The 19635-nt window shown below is 41.4% G+C and overlaps 1 protein-coding gene across 1 annotated transcript; it reads left to right on the plus strand.

Annotated features, from left to right (window-relative positions):
- Nucleotides 1-11288: 11288 nt before the first annotated feature.
- On the plus strand, nt 11289-16001 carry LOC310797414 (inner ear-specific collagen-like; the record flags this gene model as incomplete). The annotated part of the gene is made up of 4 exons (XM_083659783.1): nt 11289-11700; nt 13674-13763; nt 14975-15025; nt 15226-16001. The coding sequence occupies 4 exons, from the start codon at nt 11289-11291 to the stop codon at nt 15999-16001; spliced, it is 1329 nt and encodes a 442-aa protein (XP_083515909.1).
- Nucleotides 16002-19635: the final 3634 nt, after the last annotated feature.

Below are 19635 nucleotides of genomic sequence, written 5' to 3' on the forward strand. Positions count from 1 at the left end.
AATTGTTCATCTCCTGTGTGGATTATCATGTGTCTCTTCAAGTTTCCTTCACTACCAAAACCTTTACCACAGACTGAGCAAATAAATTGTTTACTCTCTTGTGTGGACTATCATGTGTTTCTTCAAGTTTCCTTTCTGACCAAAACCTTTACCACAGACTGAGCAAATACATGGTTTATCTCCTGTGTGGATTATCATGTGTGTCTTCAAGGTTTCTTTACGACCAAAACCTTTACCACAGACTGAGCAAATAATACATGGTTTATCTCCTGTGTGGATTATCATGTGTCTCTTCAAGTTTCCTTCACTACCAAAACCTTTACCACAGACTGAACAAATAAATTGTTCATCTCCTGTGTGGATTATCATGTGTTTCTTCAAGTTTCCTTTCTGACCAAAACCTTTACCACAGACTGAGCAAATAAATTGTTTATCTCCTGTGTGGATTATCATGTGTGTCTTCAAGTGTGCTTTATGACCAAAACCTTTACCACAGAGAGAGCAATTAAATTGTTTATCTCCTGTGTGGACTATCATGTGTCTCTTCAAGTTTCCTTCACGACCAAAACCTTTACCACAGACTGAGCAAATACATGGTTTATCTCCTGTGTGGACTATCATGTGTTTCTTCAAGGTTTCTTTATAACCAAAACCTTTACCACAGACTGAGCAAATAAATTGTTTATCTCCTGTGTGGATTATCATGTGTGTCTTCAAGTGTGCTTTATGACCAAAACCTTTACCACAGAGAGAGCAATTAAATTGTTTATCTCCTGTGTGGACTATCATGTGTCTCTTCAAGTCTCCTTCACGACCAAAACCTTTACCACAGACTGAGCAAATACATGGTTTATCTCCTGTGTGGACTATCATGTGTTTCTTCAAGTTTCCTTCACTACCAAAACCTTTACCACAGACTGAGCAAATACATGGTTTATCTCCTGTGTGGACTATCATGTGTTTCTTCAAGTTTCCTTCACTACCAAAACCTTTACCACAGACTGAGCAATTAAATTGTGTATCTCCTGTGTGGATTATCATGTGTGTCTTCAAGTGTGGTTTATGACCAAAACCTTTACCACAGAGAGAGCAATTAAATTGTTTATCTCCCGTGTGGACTATCATGTGTCTCCTCAAGGTTCCTTTACGACCAAAACCTTTACCACAGACTGAGCAAATAAATTGTTTATCTCCTGTGTGGATTATCATGTGTGTCTTCAAGTGTGGTTTATGACCAAAACCTTTACCACAGAGAGAGCAATTAAATTGTTTATCTCCCGTGTGGACTATCATGTGTCTCCTCAAGGTTCCTTTACGACCAAAACCTTTACCACAGAAAGGGCAATTAAATTGTGTATCTCCTGTGTGGATTATCATGTGTGTCTTCAAGTGTGCTTTATGCCGTTGAAGCTGCTCTCCCCCCTGGCTGATCCAGAGTTCCTCCTGTTCCTCTTTAATGTGTGGAGGCTCTGGGTCCTCCTGTTCCTCTTTAATATAATGTGGAGGCTCTGGGTCCTCCTGTTGCTCTTTAATATCATGTGGGCGCTCTGGGTCCTCCTGTTCCTCTTTAATGTTTGGGGGCTCTGGGTCCTCCTGTATCTCTTTAATATCATGTGGGGGCTCTGGGTCCTCCTGTTCCTCTTTAATGTTTGGGGGCTCTGGGTCCTCCTGTTCCTCTTTAATGTTTGGGGGCTCTGGGTCCTCCTGTTCCTCTTTAATATCATGTGGGGGCTCTGGGTCCTCCTGATCCTCTTTAATATCATGTGGGGGCTCTGGGTCCTCCTGTTCCTCTTTAATGTAATGTGGGGGCTCTGGGTCATCCTGGTGCAGACTGGGGCTCCATTCCTGCTGCTCACCGGGAACCTCTTCTTTAACCAACAGCTGCTGGAGGTCTGGAGTCAAGGCTTCTCTGTGTAACGGCCACTGCACCCGACACAGCTTCACCACAGCTCTCAGCTTCTGGACTTTAGACATTTTAATGTTCACACAGGAATTTTTCCTCCTGAACTGTGACCAACTTTACCTTTCTAAGCTCCAATAAATAGCTTCGCAGCTAACGTTAGCTTCACAGCTAAACCATTCATCTGAGTCCATTAAGTCTTCTTCTTCCTCTGAGTTAACGGAGCCCCGCTTCCACTTTATATACTCGCGATAATATCACCCGCACTTACGAGTCTTCTGTTTGTAAATTACACTTCTGACAGTATAACGTGGAAACAATACGCTAGGCTACTGCTAACGGAGCTTCAACCATAGATCTTCTTCTTCTTATGTTTAATGGCAGTTGGCAAACAGCATTTTGTGCATTACCGCCACCTTCTGGATTTTAACAGTTACTTAAATATTCTCTTCAGTGTGAAAAACAAAACGACGTCCACCCAAAATACTCAACATAATAGTGTCCATTCTGTCACCCAGACTCACTTGTCTGAGTTTGATCAAATGCTTCCCTCAGTATATTGTCTAGATTACTGAACCCAGGGCTCTAGCAGCAGTGTCGGCCAACACACATGCCCTCTTCAAACGTAAAATGTTCATCAAAAGTAAATCCAAGATATTTGAACTGCTATATGCTAATGACATAGCTCCAACATGAACATCAAAAGTGCTTCTCCTTGTTCCTGATTTCCAGAAATGCACAATTTGAGTTTTTTTTCTTCTCTATTAATATAATAATGAATAGTCTACATTTTAAGATGAGTCAAACAATCATAGAACTCAAACTGGGAAGCTGGGTTTCCTCTGAGTCTGCATAATGAACCATTCATCAATCACTCTTGTCCATTTCACTGTGACAAGAGGGTGACATCACAGGGGAAAGAGACCAGCCAATAAGAGAAGGCCTGTTCAGTACCCTATAGGTGTCAGGCTACACCACCAAACATCTGGGTTTAGGTGTAGTTAGACAGGTGGTTTTCTTTTGGTGTTGTTTTGTTCTGCTATTTTACATTCAAGTCTTTGACGAGTGTCTTTTGCTTTTTCCCAGAAAAGGGGGCGGGCACATGTTGTGTGTCTGATGTATTATAGTCCACTATTTGTGCAGTAGGGAACGGTTTCAAACAGGGCCATTGTTGCCATGTGGACTAAAACATTGAGCACAGATAGCAATATTTGGGATACATTTTTATTGTGTTTTTTGTGATACATAAACACAGGACAACACAACAAAGCACAAAAACATCTACATACAGTACATACATAACAGTCTAAATCCCCCCTCCACCACAGATCAGAGTTAACAGAGCTCCCACACATTTTCATGGATACAATTTCTAAACTTTTCCATGACTTTTAATAATAATAATCTATAGATTATAATGAATAGAATTTCCATGTAATGTGAGGCGGTGACTCTGAATAAATACCAGAAATGATTAGTATGGACAAATCGACACAGCTGCTCTTTATATTGGTTTTTAGTATTTTAGTGTCACTGCATCATGGAAGCTATTGAACTAAAAGAGGAATTTTCCATAAAAATACTAATATAAAATACAAGAATTCAAAGAAGTAAAATCAATACATATTAGAGCTGCGTTATGTCAAATGCTACAGAGAATTCATTTGCTTCAACACACGTCACCAAGACAATACCCAGAATGCCTTCGTTTTTTAAAGTAAAAGACAAGTACGGGTGCGACGAAAGGACAAAATAGCAGCATGCGATTAACGCGATTTAAAAAATAAGGCGTTACTTGTTACCAATTATACTCTACATTAAAGACGGAGACGGAGACGGAGACGGAGACGGAGACAGAGACAGACAGAGCCTTCTGTCCGTACTCTGCGTTCATTTCGTGCGTTTTCTGTCCGTCATCTGAAAGCTTACGGATACGCATGAAACAGAGCAAAACCACACACACACTCATACATTTGACTCTCTACTGCCCACTGGTGGATGTATTGCTTAACATGCTACCAACGTGAAAGACGCATGGAAGTATGTGGGCAGTGACGATTACACCGTTTGAAACGGACGCATTTATTTTCATATGAAAATGGAGTATAAATGAGCCTTAATGCGTTAACGCTGACAGCCCTATTTTTCACCCATCATTTTTACCATATCACTGTGGCTCAGTGGACTTAAGCACTGTTAGCTCACACCAAGAAGGTCCCGGGTTCGAACCCTGGTCCGGCCCATGTCCTTTCTGTGTGGAGTTTGCATGTTCTCCCCGTGTTCATGCAGGTTTTCTCCGAGTGCTCCGGTTTCCTTCCACCATCACATGTATGTTAGGGTTAATACTCCTGTCAAAGGCATGTACTGTATGTTAGGGTTAATACTCCTGTCAAAGGCATGTACTGTATGTTAGGTTATACTCCTGTCAAAGGCATGTACTGTATGTTAGGGTTAATACTCCTGTCAAAGGCATGTACTGTATGTTAGGGTTAATACTCCTGTCAAATACATGTATGTTAGGGTTAATACTCTTCTAAAAGACATGTATGTTAGGGTTAATACTCCTGTCAAAGACATGTACTGTATGTTAGGGTTAATACTCTTGTCAAAGGCATGTACTGTATGTTAGGGTTAATACTCCTGTCAAAGGCATGTACTGTATGTTAGGGTTAATACTCTTGTCAAAGGCATGTACTGTATGTTAGGGTTAATACTCCTGTCAAAGGCATGTACTGTATGTTAGGGTTAATACTCTTGTCAAAGGCATGTACTGTATGTTAGGGTTAATACTCTTGTCAAAGGCATGTACTGTATGTTAGGGTTAATACTCTTGTCAAAGGCATGTACTGTATGTTAGGGTTAATACTCCTGTCAAAGGCATGTACTGTATGTTAGGGTTAATACTCTTGTCAAAGGCATGTACTGTATGTTAGGGTTAATACTCTTGTCAAAGGCATGTACTGTATGTTAGGGTTAATACTCTTGTCAAAGACATGTACTGTATGTTAGGGTTAATACTCCTGTCAAAGGCATGTACTGTATGTTAGGGTTAATACTCTTGTCAAAGGCATGTACTGTATGTTAGGGTTAATACTCTTGTCAAAGGCATGTACTGTATGTTAGGGTTAATACTCCTGTCAAAGGCATGTACTGTATGTTAGGGTTAATACTCCTGTCAAAGGCATGTACTGTATGTTAGGGTTAATACTCTTGTCAAAGGCATGTACTGTATGTTAGGGTTAATACTCCTGTCAAAGGCATGTACTGTATGTTAGGGTTAATACTCTTGTCAAAGGCATGTACTGTATGTTAGGGTTAATACTCTTGTCAAAGGCATGTACTGTATGTTAGGGTTAATACTCCTGTCAAAGGCATGTACTGTATGTTAGGGTTAATACTCTTGTCAAAGGCATGTACTGTATGTTAGGGTTAATACTCCTGTCAAAGGCATGTACTGTATGTTAGGGTTAATACTCTTGTCAAAGGCATGTACTGTATGTTAGGGTCAATACTCCTGTCAAAGGCATGTACTGTATGTTAGGGTTAATACTCTTGTCAAAGGCATGTACTGTATGTTAGGGTTAATACTCTTGTCAAAGGCATGTACTGTATGTTAGGGTTAATACTCCTGTCAAAGGCATGTACTGTATGTTAGGGTTAATACTCTTGTCAAAGGCATGTAGGCTACTGTATGTTAGGGTTAATACTCCTGTCAAAGGCATGTAGGCTACTGTATGTTAGGGTTAATACTCCTGTCAAAGGCATGTACTGTATGTTAGGGTTAATACTCTTGTCAAAGGCATGTAGGCTACTGTATGTTAGGGTTAATACTCCTGTCAAAGGCATGTAGGCTACTGTATGTTAGGGTTAATACTCCTGTCAAAGGCATGTACTGTATGTTAGGGTTAATACTCCTGTCAAAGGCATGTAGGCTACTGTATGTTAGGGTTAATACTCCTGTCAAAGGCATGTACTGTATGTTAGGGTTAATACTCTTGTCAAAGGCATGTACTGTATGTTAGGGTTAATACTCCTGTCAAAGGCATGTACTGTATGTTAGGGTTAATACTCCTGTCAAAGGCATGTACTGTATGTTAGGGTTAATACTCCTGTCAAAGGCATGTAGGCTACTGTATGTTAGGGTTAATACTCTTGTCAAAGGCATGTACTGTATGTTAGGGTTAATACTCCTGCCAAAGGCATGTACTGTATGTTAGGGTTAATACTCCTGTCAAAGGCATGTACTGTATGTTAGGGTTAATACTCCTGTCAAAGGCATGTAGGCTACTGTATGTTAGGGTTAATACTCCTGTCAAAGGCATGTACTGTATGTTAGGGTTAATACTCCTGTCAAAGGTATGTACTGTATGTTAGGGTTAATATTCCTGTCAAAGGCATGTAGGCTACTGTATGTTAGGGTTAATACTCCTGTCAAAGACATGTACTGTATGTTAGGGTTAATACTCCTGTCAAATACATGGATGTTAGGGTTAATACTCCTGTCAAAGACATGTATGTTAGGGTTAATACTCCTGTCAAAGACATGTATGTTAGGGTTAATACTCTTCTAAAATACATGTATGTTAGGGTTAATACTCCTGTCAAAGACATGGATGTTAGGGTTAATACTCCTGTCAAAGACATGGATGTTAGGGTTAATACTCTTGTCAAAGGCATGTACTGTATGTTAGGGTTAATACTCCTGTCAAAGGCATGTACTGTATGTTAGGGTTAATACTCTTGTCAAAGGCATGTACTGTATGTTAGGATTAATACTCCTGTCAAAGGCATGTACTGTATGTTAGGGTTAATACTCTTGTCAAAGGCATGTACTGTATGTTATGTTAGGGTTAATACTCTTGTCAAAGGCATGTACTGTATGTTAGGGTTAATACTCTTGTCAAAGGCATGTACTGTATGTTAGGGTTAATACTCCTGTCAAAGGCATGTACTGTATGTTAGGGTTAATACTCCTGTCAAAGGCATGTACTGTATGTTAGGGTTAATACTCCTGTCAAAGGCATGTACTGTATGTTAGGGTTAATACTCCTGTCAAAGGCATGTACTGTATGTTAGGGTTAATACTCCTGTCAAAGGCATGTACTGTATGTTAGGGTTAATACTCCTGTCAAAGGCATGTACTGTATGTTAGGGTTAATACTCCTGTCAAAGGCATGTACTGTATGTTAGGGTTAATACTCTTGTCAAAGGCATGTACTGTATGTTAGGGTTAATACTCCTGTCAAAGGCATGTACTGTATGTTAGGGTTAATACTCCTGTCAAAGGCATGTACTGTATGTTAGGGTTAATACTCCTGTCAAAGGCATGTACTGTATGTTAGGGTTAATACTCCTGTCAAAGGCATGTACTGTATGTTAGGGTTAATACTCCTGTCAAAGGCATGTACTGTATGTTAGGGTTAATACTCCTGTCAAAGGCATGTACTGTATGTTAGGGTTAATACTCCTGTCAAAGGCATGTACTGTATGTTAGGGTTAATACTCCTGTCAAAGGCATGTACTGTATGTTAGGGTTAATACTCCTGTCAAAGGCATGTACTGTATGTTAGGGTTAATACTCCTGTCAAAGGCATGTACTGTATGTTAGGGTTAATATTCCTGTCAAAGGCATGTAGGCTACTGTATGTTAGGGTTAATACTCCTGTCAAAGACATGTACTGTATGTTAGGGTTAATACTCCTGTCAAATACATGGATGTTAGGGTTAATACTCCTGTCAAAGACATGTATGTTAGGGTTAATACTCCTGTCAAAGACATGTATGTTAGGGTTAATACTCTTCTAAAAGACATGTATGTTAGGGTTAATACTCCTGTCAAAGACATGGATGTTTGGGTTAATACTCCTGTCAAAGACATGTATGTTAGGGTTAATACTCCTGTCAAAGACATGTATGTTAGGGTTAATACTCCTGTCAAAGACATGTATGTTAGGGTTAATACTCCTGTCAAAGACATGTATGTTAGGGTTAATACTCCTGTCAAAGACATGTAGGCTATGTTAATGTTAATAGTCACTCACTGCCGCTGATGAAGCAATCAATTCAGCAATTGCCTGACTGGCAATCAAACTGCAGCTGCCCACAGCCCACTGCTTCTAATTCTTCTAGGAAGGTTCCTAGTAGAGGATGGGTCAAATGCAGAGGATGAATTTCCCCACGGGGATAAATAAATAAATAAATAAATAAATAAATAAATAAATAAATAAATAAATAAATAAATAAATAAAGGAGAACTTCACTTCACTTGATCAACTCTCTTCCCCATCTTTCCTGGCCTGCTCAGTTTTTGCGTGGAACCTCAGCAATAAACCAGAGGAGGTTCAAATCAGCAGCCATTCAGAGTTCATGTCAAAGATCTGTCTATATCCTACCTTACAATGCGTTCTGAGACATTTGAAGTTTGCCGGCGCTGGCTTTGGTTTCTATGCATTGTTGGGTTTACGGGACTCTTTGAGTTTGTTAGATGAAGGAGGTGAGCGCTTAGATCAATGTTGCGATGCGGCCTGTTTGGGGACATCGATCCTGCTCCCGCTGGGTTTGTGGCGGGCACATTTTTGGGTTTGAAGTGACGCCAAACGGTGTACTCACGACAAGGCATTGCACTCTTTAGCCACTCTCATGCGAGACGTTATCCATTAGGCTACTCACAATGCGTTTGAGTTTGCGCGATGTGTGCGTGGCTCCACATTATGCATATACATCTCTGTGAGCTTTGTTGTTGTTCCTGTTTGTGTACAAAGCCAGCATGTGTGCGACGCGGCAGCCATGTTTGTGCTCTCGGGCCCTGATCTGGAATCAGATCCAATATCACAAAGAATGAATGAGTCTAGCCTTGTATGCAACCTGCTTTATTCCCTATCCAACCTGCATTATTTCCCTATCCCTTGTATGCAACCTGCTTTAATCCCTATCCCCCAGGAGTCACCTAATATGTTCTTGCCAAGCCACCTGACCCCTCGTGACCCCGGTGTTTTCTGTCCCTTGTTCTCTCGTGGGCTTGACGGCGGGGAAGTGGGACTACCGGGAGCAATATAAGGAAAGGAGAAGCCTGCATCCATCACCAACTGGGGGATGGAGTGAAGAGGCAGCACCGTCAAACATCAGCAGGTAAGCTGCACCTGTCACGTTCTCTTTCATCAGCTGTTTTCATTGTAGTGGCCAGTTGGAGTTGATTTGTAGAGCACATTGCTACACAGAAGCCATGCAAAGTGCTTCACATCAAATAGATCAAAGAAACAGACATTAAAAAGATTACAAAGTGAAGAAGACCAGCTTCGTGTAGCGTAAAAGAACAGGCAAAATGCATGACATTAAAGGGATAGTTCAGATTTTTGGAACCCTAGCCCTATTGGTGGCTCGGTGGTTAGTACTGATGCCTCACAGCAAAAAAGGTCCCGTGTTCGAACCCCGGTCCGTCCCAGGTCCTTTCTGTGTGGAGTTTGCATATGTTCTCCCCGTGTTTGTGTGGGTTTTCTCCGGGTGCTCCGGTTTCCTCCCACCATCAAAGACATGTATGTTAGGGTTAAAGGCCCAATTATACTCAACGTTAAAGACGGAGACGAAGACGGACAGAGCCTTCTGTCCGTACTCTGCGTTCATTTCGTCCGTTTTCTGTCCGTCATCTGAAAGCTTACGGATACGCATGAAATGGACCAGAACCACATACACACTCATACATTTGACTCTCTACTGCCCACTGGTGGATGTATTGCTTAACATGATACCAACGTGAAAGACGCATGGAAGTATGTGGGCAGTGACGATTACACCGTTTGAAACGGACGCCCTTATTTACGGATGAAAATGGAGTATAATTGGGCCTTAAGACTTCTGTCAGTATGTTGGCAAGAGTCAATGATAGAAATGAGGATTTCAAAATTGCATGGGGCCGCTTCTTTGCTCATAGCACGACTGGGACACTGTGATGTGGCTATATTACATTATATTGCTTTAATTATTTTATTTATTTTTTGTTGTGAATATATCACGGAACCAAGTATGTTCATTTATTACAGGCCTGGAAATGTATAAGTGAAAGTAAAAATGTTTGTTTATGTTTATGCTGTCTATGTGTGTAAATAAATAAAAACTTTATTTACAAAAAAAACAAAAGACTCCTGTCAGTGGTCCTGACCAAGGCACTGGTGAAAGAGCTGGAGTTGGTCCCCGGGCGCTGCACTGTGGCTGCCCACTGGTCCTAGTTCTAGGAAGGTTCCTAGTAGAGGATGGGTCAAATGCAGATGATGAATTTCCACATGGAGATAAATAAAGGATAACTTAACTTAAAATAACTTAATAACTTAACTTATTTGCTACTTACCAATGATCATTAGTAGATTCTTTTCCCAGCACAACCCATGCTGTTACTATACCTACCTACCCATGCTGTTATGCTGTAACCCATACTAGCTCCAGATTAAAACTCTCGTAACGGACAAGCCCGTCTTTTATTGTCACACGAACACCACAACACATGCATGCGGCCACAACACACTCATGCTGACGGTGGCCGGTGAAAAGTGTCCTCTGCATTTAACCCATCCAGGCATGTCCTTTCCTCCGGGGGGGCAGGCCAGGAGCAGTGGTCGCTTTCTCGTACAGCGCCCGGGGACCAACTTTGGATGTTGTCGTCACTGGTCGGATGACGATGACGATCTGATCTTCTGCATGTTTTTAGTGGGGGGGGTTATATACGGAGGAACCCCCTGGGGGAGCACGGGGAGAACATGCAAACTCCACACAGAGAGAAAGGCCCTTACGACGAGATAACCCACCTGGGCAGTGGGCACTGAAGATATGGGGGGGAACACAACCACAGCGCTCACAGTGTCCCAGGCGAGAATCGAACTCAGGACCTTCTGACTGTGAGGCGACAGCGCTACCGACTGCGCCACCGTACCCCCCGACTGCGCCACCGTACCCCCCACCGTAGATAGTTAGCCACAAACCAATACAAGGCCAATGGGGTCACACTCCTGGCTGTGCAAGCTGACTGAAGCTGACTGAAGCTGACTGAGGCTTTGATTGCACTGTGGATGACATGTCAGTGAGCCTCAGTCAGCTTACAGGAGCATGACCTTTGACCTTGTACTGGTTGGTTTTTGACTATCTGGAGCTAGTATGAGGGACAGCATGGATCGTGCTGAGAAAGGTATCTAATCAACATCATCATCGGTATGTAGCAATTCAGGAATCACATTTGCTAAAAAAAAATCAGTGACACTGTCAACCAGTACAAAGTACTGTAGTAGTAAGAAGTAATATAGTGGTGGTGGTTTTTATCTAATCTGTACTAACTCCCGGCCCCCCCCCCCCCCCCCCCCCCTCCCCTCCCCACAGCAGATCTACACTGCGCCAACCCCTCAGCATGACGTACCTTCGCCTGCTCTTCCTGTTGACCACTCTGCTTGTGGTCCTTCTCGCCACCCTGACCTCCTGTGCCAAAAGCACTCGCTGGCCGGCCAAACCCCAAACGACCAAGCCTCCTCGAGCCAAGCGGACCACCGCAACCCCTTCCATGCACACAGAGACCACTGACGCCATGATGGATGCCTACTCCCTGCCCCCCACAGACAGCACCACCTACCCCACCGACACCTTCCCCACGGACTTCCCCACAGATGCCGTGCCTCCCCCCGGGGGCAACCTTGGGAATTTTACCCTCGACTACAATGAATGCTTCTTCAACTTTTGCGATTGCTGCCCGCCACAGGTAGGCCCTGTGGGGCCCATGGGACTCAATGGTCCGCCTGGACCACCAGGGGAGAGGGGCCTTCCAGGTAAAGACAGGCCGGCATTATTTAGGACGATGGTGATAAGAAAAGAACAAGTGCAGTGCACGTCTCTATGAGCATTTAAAATATATATATAACCTAAACTACCAGTCAAAAGTTCGGAGACATGTATTTATTATTATTAGTAGTAATAGTAGTAATAGCAGTAATAGTAGTAGTAGTAGTAGTAGTAGTAGTAGTAGTAGTAGTAGTAGTAGTAGTAGTAGTAGTAGTAGTAGTAATAGTAGTAGTAGTAGTAGTAGTAATAGTAGTAATAGTAGTAGTAGTAATAATAATAATAATAATAATAATAATAATAACTTTAATTTATATAGCGCCTTTCATAAAACCGAAGGTCGCTTCACAAGAGTGGGATACAGATAGAGGAGAGAGGGGGAGGAAAAACAAACAAAACAAACAACAGGGATGGTTGAACTAAACTGAACTAACTCATGTGGAAAGGCAATGGAAAAGAGATGTGTTTTGAGGTGTGTTTTGAAAGGCCATGGAAAAAAGATGTGTGTTGAGGTGTGTTTTGAAAGGCCATGGAAAAAAGATGTGTGTTGAGGTGTGTTTTGAAAGGCCATGGAAAAAAGATGTGTGTTGAGGTGTGTTTTGAAACTGTTCAGGGTCGGGGCATTACGGATTTCGGCAGGGAGAGCGTTCCAGAGGGTGGGGTCAGCCACGCTGAAGGCTCTGTCCCCAAAGGTTTTGAGTCTGGTACGGGGGATGGATAGCAGACCTGCGTCTGAAGACCGCAGGTTCCGGGATGGAGTGTGTTGGTGAAGGAGGTCGGACAGGTCTTGGGGGGCGAGTGCATTTGGGATTTGTAAGTGAGAAGGAGGAGGAGTTTGTACAGGATGCGGAACTTGACCGGGAGCCAGTGCAGGTGGATGAGGGTGGGGGTGATGTGCTGCCAGAGCTTGGTGTGAGTGAGAACCCTGGCAGCTGAGTTCTGCACGTACTGGAGCCTGTCCAGGGCTTTGCTGGAAACCCCGGACAGGACTCCATTACAGTAGTCCAGCCGGGAGGTGATGAATACATGGATGAGGGTTTCTCCCACGGAGTCTGAGAGTGAGGGATGGAGACGGAAGATGTTTTTGAGGTGGTAGAAGGCGGACTTGGTGATGGATTTGATGTGGGACTGGAAGGAAAGGGTGGAGTCAATGATGATGCCCAGGTTGCGAACTTCAGGAGATGGTGGAGCCCTCTACGTGGAGGAGGAGATCTCCAACCTTCCGGAGCAGTGGCTTGGGGGCCACAACCATGAGTTTTACTGCTGTTGAGTTTGAGTAGGTTGGTTGTCATCCAGGTTTTTATGGCGTGGAGGCAGTTGACCAGAGACTGTGGGGGGAGCTGAGTAGTAATAGTAGTAGTAGTATTTACATTTTAGAATCAAAAGTGGAATGATGCAGTGAAAGTGTTAAACTATCTTATATTTGACATTCTTTATGAAGTAGTCTTGATGGAAAGGCAAAGGCTTTGGAGAAAAAATGCATACATAGGATCAACTTGACAATGACGGCACGGTGGCTCAGTGGTTAGCACTGTTGCCTCACAGCAAGAAGGTCCCGGGTTCGAACCCCCGGTCCGTCCCACGTCCTTTCCGTGTGGAGTTTGCATGTTCTCCCTGTGTTCGTGTGGGTTTTCTCCGGGTCCTCTGGTTTCCTCCCACCATCAAAGACATGTATGTTAGGGTTAATACTCCTGTCAGTGCCCCTGACCAAGGCACCGGTGAAAGAACTGGAGTTGGTCCCCGGGCGCTGCACTGCGGCTGCCCACTGCTCCTAGTTCTAGGAAGGCTCCTAGTAGAGGATGGGTCAAATGCAGAGGATGAATTTCCCCATGGGGATAAATAAAGGATCACTTCACTTGATAACTTAACTTAATGTATATGTATTTATTTCTATTTGTCTAAGAAACACATTTGAAGCATTGAAGTGTTGTTGTGCCTTCTTCTACTCTTCTGTGTATCCCAGGCATGCAGGGGGAGAAGGGGGAGCTGGGGCCCGCAGGTGCTGAAGGCATAGAAGGCCTTCTGGGAGCCCCCGGACTCAATGGTGAAAAAGGTACAACGGCACACGGCAGCAGCACCGTGGTGTACAGCTGCTGCTGATCTGTTTCTTTTGTGGATTGATAAAAGGTCACTGCGTTGTGTAAATACTAGTGTTGGACTACTTGAGACTGGTCTTGGTCTCGAGACCGGTCTCAAGACCACATTTTGATGGTCTCGGTCTCGTCTCGGAATCGCCCTCCATCGGTCTCGGTCTCGGGCGAGCCGGACTCTGGATTTTATTTCAAGACCAGCCGAGACCACAACTGCAGTGACATCATTCCTTGCCTGTGTATATATATATATTTTTTTACTGTGATTGGGTGTAAAAATCCCTCCTTCAATCGCAGCCAATAAGCTTGCAGTTTGAAAGTTTCTAACGCTGTAGCCCCTCCCCTCACGTTCATGCACAAAGGAAGACAACACAGGTCAACAAGGTGGCTGGAGACAAACCACAAAGGGGGCGGAGTCATAGGTCATCAGGTGTTTTTCATTCTGTGCACTTTATCGAGCCTTTCTGAAGGTCAGTGATATGAAAGGGTTTCAGATCAAAGGATTGCATTCTGTCACTGAGTATACAGTACACTGTACAGCCATTTATATTTGACTATCATTCTGTCACTGAGTATACAGTACACTGTACAGCCATTTATATTTGACTATCATTCCTAGATAGTAAATACATGTAATGATTTATGTAGTTGTTAGCAGAGCACTAGTCTAAAGGGTAAATGGCCTGCATTTATATAGCGCTTTTATCCAAAGCGCTTTACAGTCAGTAGCTACATTCACCCATTCACACACCGATGACGGCAGGCTGCCACGCAGGGTGCTGGCACACCATCAGGAGCAATTTGGGGTTCAGTATCTTGCCCAAGGACACTTCGACATGGAGACTGGAGGAGCCTCTTTTATCCAAAGTGATTAGTGGACGACCCGCTCTACCTCCTGAGCTACAGCCGCCCCGTCTAAAGGTTAAATGGTCGCGTATAAATGGTCTTGGTCGTGGTCTTGGCCTCGCCCGCCCTCTGTCTTGGTCTTGTCTCGGTCTCGCCCCCCCCCCCCCCCCTCGGTCTTGTCTCGGTCTCGGGTTAGGTGGTCTCGACTCCAACACTAGTAAATACCTTCTGGGTGTCATTGTTCCACCCATAATGAGGTGGTGATGCACACAATCCTATAAGCATCATTATATTTCCAATGTGTCATGCATACTTTCATGTTCAACAGGTGACAAAGGTGATCAAGGACTGCCTGGTGTTCCTACTCCAGGAGACAAAGGTATGCTACCAGTGCTAGCTATAGCCATATGCTTGATTAGACAGTCAGTCAGTGTTAAATCATCATCTGTTTCAGTTGCATATTCTGAATTAGATTTTCTTTTTTAGAATGAAAGCGATGATGAGACTGTGCATCACCGTTTGAAAAGTCAATGATTTTGCTTGGTTTGTTTGCTAAGACAACAGAACGTCTTCACACAGGTGAGGCAGGCCTCAGAGGGGAAGACGGGTTGAAGGGCGACCCAGGAGAAAAAGGAGACCCTGGAGAGCGTGGGACTAACGGGAGCCCTGGGATAGAGGGTCCCCCTGGGAGAGCGGGGGAGAATGGTGAAAAGGGAGAGTGTTTACCTCAGCAAGGCACAGCCGGAGCGAATGGAACCAACGGTGCACCGGGAGTGAGAGGCCCTCCGGGAGGTAAGGGGGGTACCGGGGCCAGAGGGCCCCCAGGTGCCCTGGGTGGGAGGGGCCTACCAGGGAAGCCGGGGGGGAAAGGTGGGAAAGGCGTACGCGGGCTGCGAGGCCCTAAAGGCATGGCTGGTGAGATCATGGAGCCACTACGTTCCGCCTTCAGCGTGGGCTTGTTCCCGAGCAAGTCCTTCCCCCCGCCAGGCGCGCCGGTGAAGTTCGATAAGATATTTTACAATGGGGAGGGGCACTGGGACACGACGATCGCCAAGTTCAACGTCACCTTCTCGGGGGTCTACTTGTTCACGTACCACATCACCGTGCGGAACCGGCCCCTGCGCGCCGCCCTGGTGGTGAATGGGATACGGAAGCTGCGGACGCGGGACTCGCTGTACGGCCAGGACATTGATCAGGGCTCCAACCTGGCCCTGATGCACCTATTTGAGGGCGACCAGGTGTGGCTGGAGACCCTGAGGGACTGGAACGGTGTGTACTCCAGCAGTGAGGATGACAGCACCTTCTCCGGTTTCCTGCTTTACCCGGACAGCTTCAAGAACGACCCTGCTGTATGACATCACCGTAACCTTTGACCCCGGAATGACCTCTGCTTTCTGACTCCTCTTCTGCACAACTGTCTGCTTATTGCACTGCTCTGTTAAATCAATGTGGCTCCACTAAATGCCACATGTCTGTGTACTGTACCTGCTTATTATTATTGATAATAATAACCAAAACATGTCTGTGTACTGTACCTGCTTATTATTATTCATAATAATAACCAAAACATGTCTGTGTACTGTACCTGCTTATTATTATTCATAATAATAACCAAAACATGTCTGTGTACTGTACCTGCTTATTATTATTGATAATAATAACCAAAACATGTCTGTGTACTGTACCTGCTTATTATTATCAATAATAATAACCAAAACATATCTGTGTACTGTACCTGCTTATTATTATTCATAATAATAACCAAAACATGTCTGTGTACTGTACCTGCTTATTATTATCAATAATAATAACCAAAACATGTCTGTGTACTGTACCTGCTTATTATTATTGATAATAATAACCAAAACATGTCTGTGTACTGTACCTGCTTATTATTATCAATAATAATAACCAAAACATATCTGTGTACTGTACCTGCTTATTATTATCAATAATAATAACCAAAACATGTCTGTGTACTGTACCTGCTTATTATTATTGATAATAATAACCAGAACATGTCTGTGTACTGTACCTGCTTATTATTATTCATAATAATAACCAAAACATGTCTGTGTACTGTACCTGCTTATTATTATCAATAATAATAACCAAAACATGTCTGTGTACTGTACCTGCTTATTATTATCAATAATAATAACCAAAACATGTCTGTGTACTGTACCTGCTTATTATTATTGATAATAATAACCAGAACATGTCTGTGTACTGTACCTGCTTATTATTATTGATAATAATAACCAAAACATGTCTGTGTACTGTACCTGCTTATTATTATCAATAATAATAACCAGAACATGTCTGTGTACTGTACCTGCTTATTATTATTATTGATAATAATAACCAAAACATATCTGTGTACTGTACCTGCTTATTATTATTCATAATAATAACCAAAACATGTCTGTGTACTGTACCTGCTTATTATTATCAATAATAATAACCAAAACATGTCTGTGTACTGTACCTGCTTATTATTATCAATAATAATAACCAAAACATGTCTGTGTACTGTACCTGCTTATTATTATCAATAATAATAACCAAAACATATCTGTGTACTGTACCTGCTTATTATTATCAATAATAATAACCAAAACATGTCTGTGTACTGTACCTGCTTATTATTATTGATAATAATAACCAGAACATGTCTGTGTACTGTACCTGCTTATTATTATTCATAATAATAACCAAAACATGTCTGTGTACTGTACCTGCTTATTATTATCAATAATAATAACCAAAACATGTCTGTGTACTGTACCTGCTTATTATTATCAATAATAATAACCAAAACATGTCTGTGTACTGTACCTGCTTATTATTATTGATAATAATAACCAGAACATGTCTGTGTACTGTACCTGCTTATTATTATTGATAATAATAACCAAAACATGTCTGTGTACTGTACCTGCTTATTATTATCAATAATAATAACCAGAACATGTCTGTGTACTGTACCTGCTTATTATTATTCATAATAATAACCAAAACATGTCTGTGTACTGTACCTGCTTATTATTATCAATAATAATAACCAAAACATGTCTGTGTACTGTACCTGCTTATTATTATCAATAATAATAACCAGAACATGTCTGTGTACTGTACCTGCTTATTATTATTGATAATAATAACCAAAACATGTCTGTGTACTGTACCTGCTTATTATTATCAATAATAATAACCAAAACATGTCTGTGTACTGTACCTGCTTATTATTATCAATAATAATAACCAAAACATGTCTGTGTACTGTACCTGCTTATTATTATTCATAATAATAACCAAAACATGTCTGTGTACTGTACCTGCTTATTATTATTATTGATAATAATAACCAAAACATGTCTGTGTACTGTACCTGCTTATTATTATTATTCATAATAATAACCAAAACATGTCTGTGTACTGTACCTGCTTATTATTATTGATAATAATAACCAAAACATGTCTGTGTACTGTACCTGCTTATTATTATTGATAATAATAACCAAAACATGTCTGTGTACTGTACCTGCTTATTATTATCAATAATAATAACCAAAACATGTCTGTGTACTGTACCTGCTTATTATTATTGATAATAATAACCAGAACATGTCTGTGTACTGTACCTGCTTATTATTATTATTCATAATAATAACCAAAACATGTCTGTGTACTGTACCTGCTTATTATTATTGATAATAATAACCAAAACCACATGTCTGTGTACTGTACCTGCTTATTATTATTATTGATAATAATAACCAAAACAACATATCTGTGTACTGTACCTGCTTATTATTATTATTGATAATAATAACCAAAACCACATGTCTGTGTACTGTACCTGCTTATTATTATTCATAATAATAAGCAAAACATGTCTGTGTACTGTACCTGCTTATTATTATTATTGATAATAATAACCAAAACAACATATCTGTGTACTGTACCTGCTTATTATTATTATTGATAATAATAACCAAAACATGTCTGTGTACTGTACCTGCTTATTATTATTATTCATAATAATAACCAAAACATGTCTGTGTACTGTACCTGCTTATTATTATTGATAATAATAACCAAAACAACATATCTGTGTACTGTACCTGCTTATTATTATTATTGATAATAATAACCAAAACCACATGTCTGTGTACTGTACCTGCTTATTATTATTCATAATAATAACCAGAACATGTCTGTGTACTGTACCTGCTTATTATTATTATTGATAATAATAACCAAAACATGTCTGTGTACTGTACCTGCTTATTATTATTATTGATAATAATAACCAAAACATGTCTGTGTACTGTACCTGCTTATTATTATTATTATTCATAATAATAACCAAAACATGTCTGTGTACTGTACCTGCTTATTATTATTCATAATAATAACCAAAACATGTATGTGTACTGTACATGTCTGTGTACTGTACCTGCTTATTATTATTGATAATAATAACCAGAACATGTCTGTGTACTGTACCTGCTTATTATTATTGATAATAATAACCAAAACATGTCTGTGTACCGTACCTGCTTATTATTATTGATAATAATAACCAAAACCACATGTCTGTGTACTGTACCTGCTTATTATTATTATTCATAATAATAACCAGAACATGTCTGTGTACTGTACCTGCTTATTATTATTATTCATAATAATAACCAAAACATGTCTGTGTACTGTACCTGCTTATTATTATTGATAATAATAACCAAAACATGTCTGTGTACTGTACCTGCTTATTATTATTATTGATAATAATAACCAAAACAACATATCTGTGTACTGTACCTGCTTATTATTATTATTGATAATAATAACCAAAACCACATGTCTGTGTACTGTACCTGCTTATTATTATTATTGATAATAATAACCAAAACAACATATCTGTGTACTGTACCTGCTTATTATTATTCATAATAATAAGCAAAACATGTCTGTGTACTGTAC

Source organism: Poromitra crassiceps (genome assembly GCF_964638095.1).
Source record: "Poromitra crassiceps genome assembly, chromosome: 23".
Lineage (NCBI taxonomy): Eukaryota > Metazoa > Chordata > Actinopteri > Beryciformes > Melamphaidae > Poromitra > Poromitra crassiceps.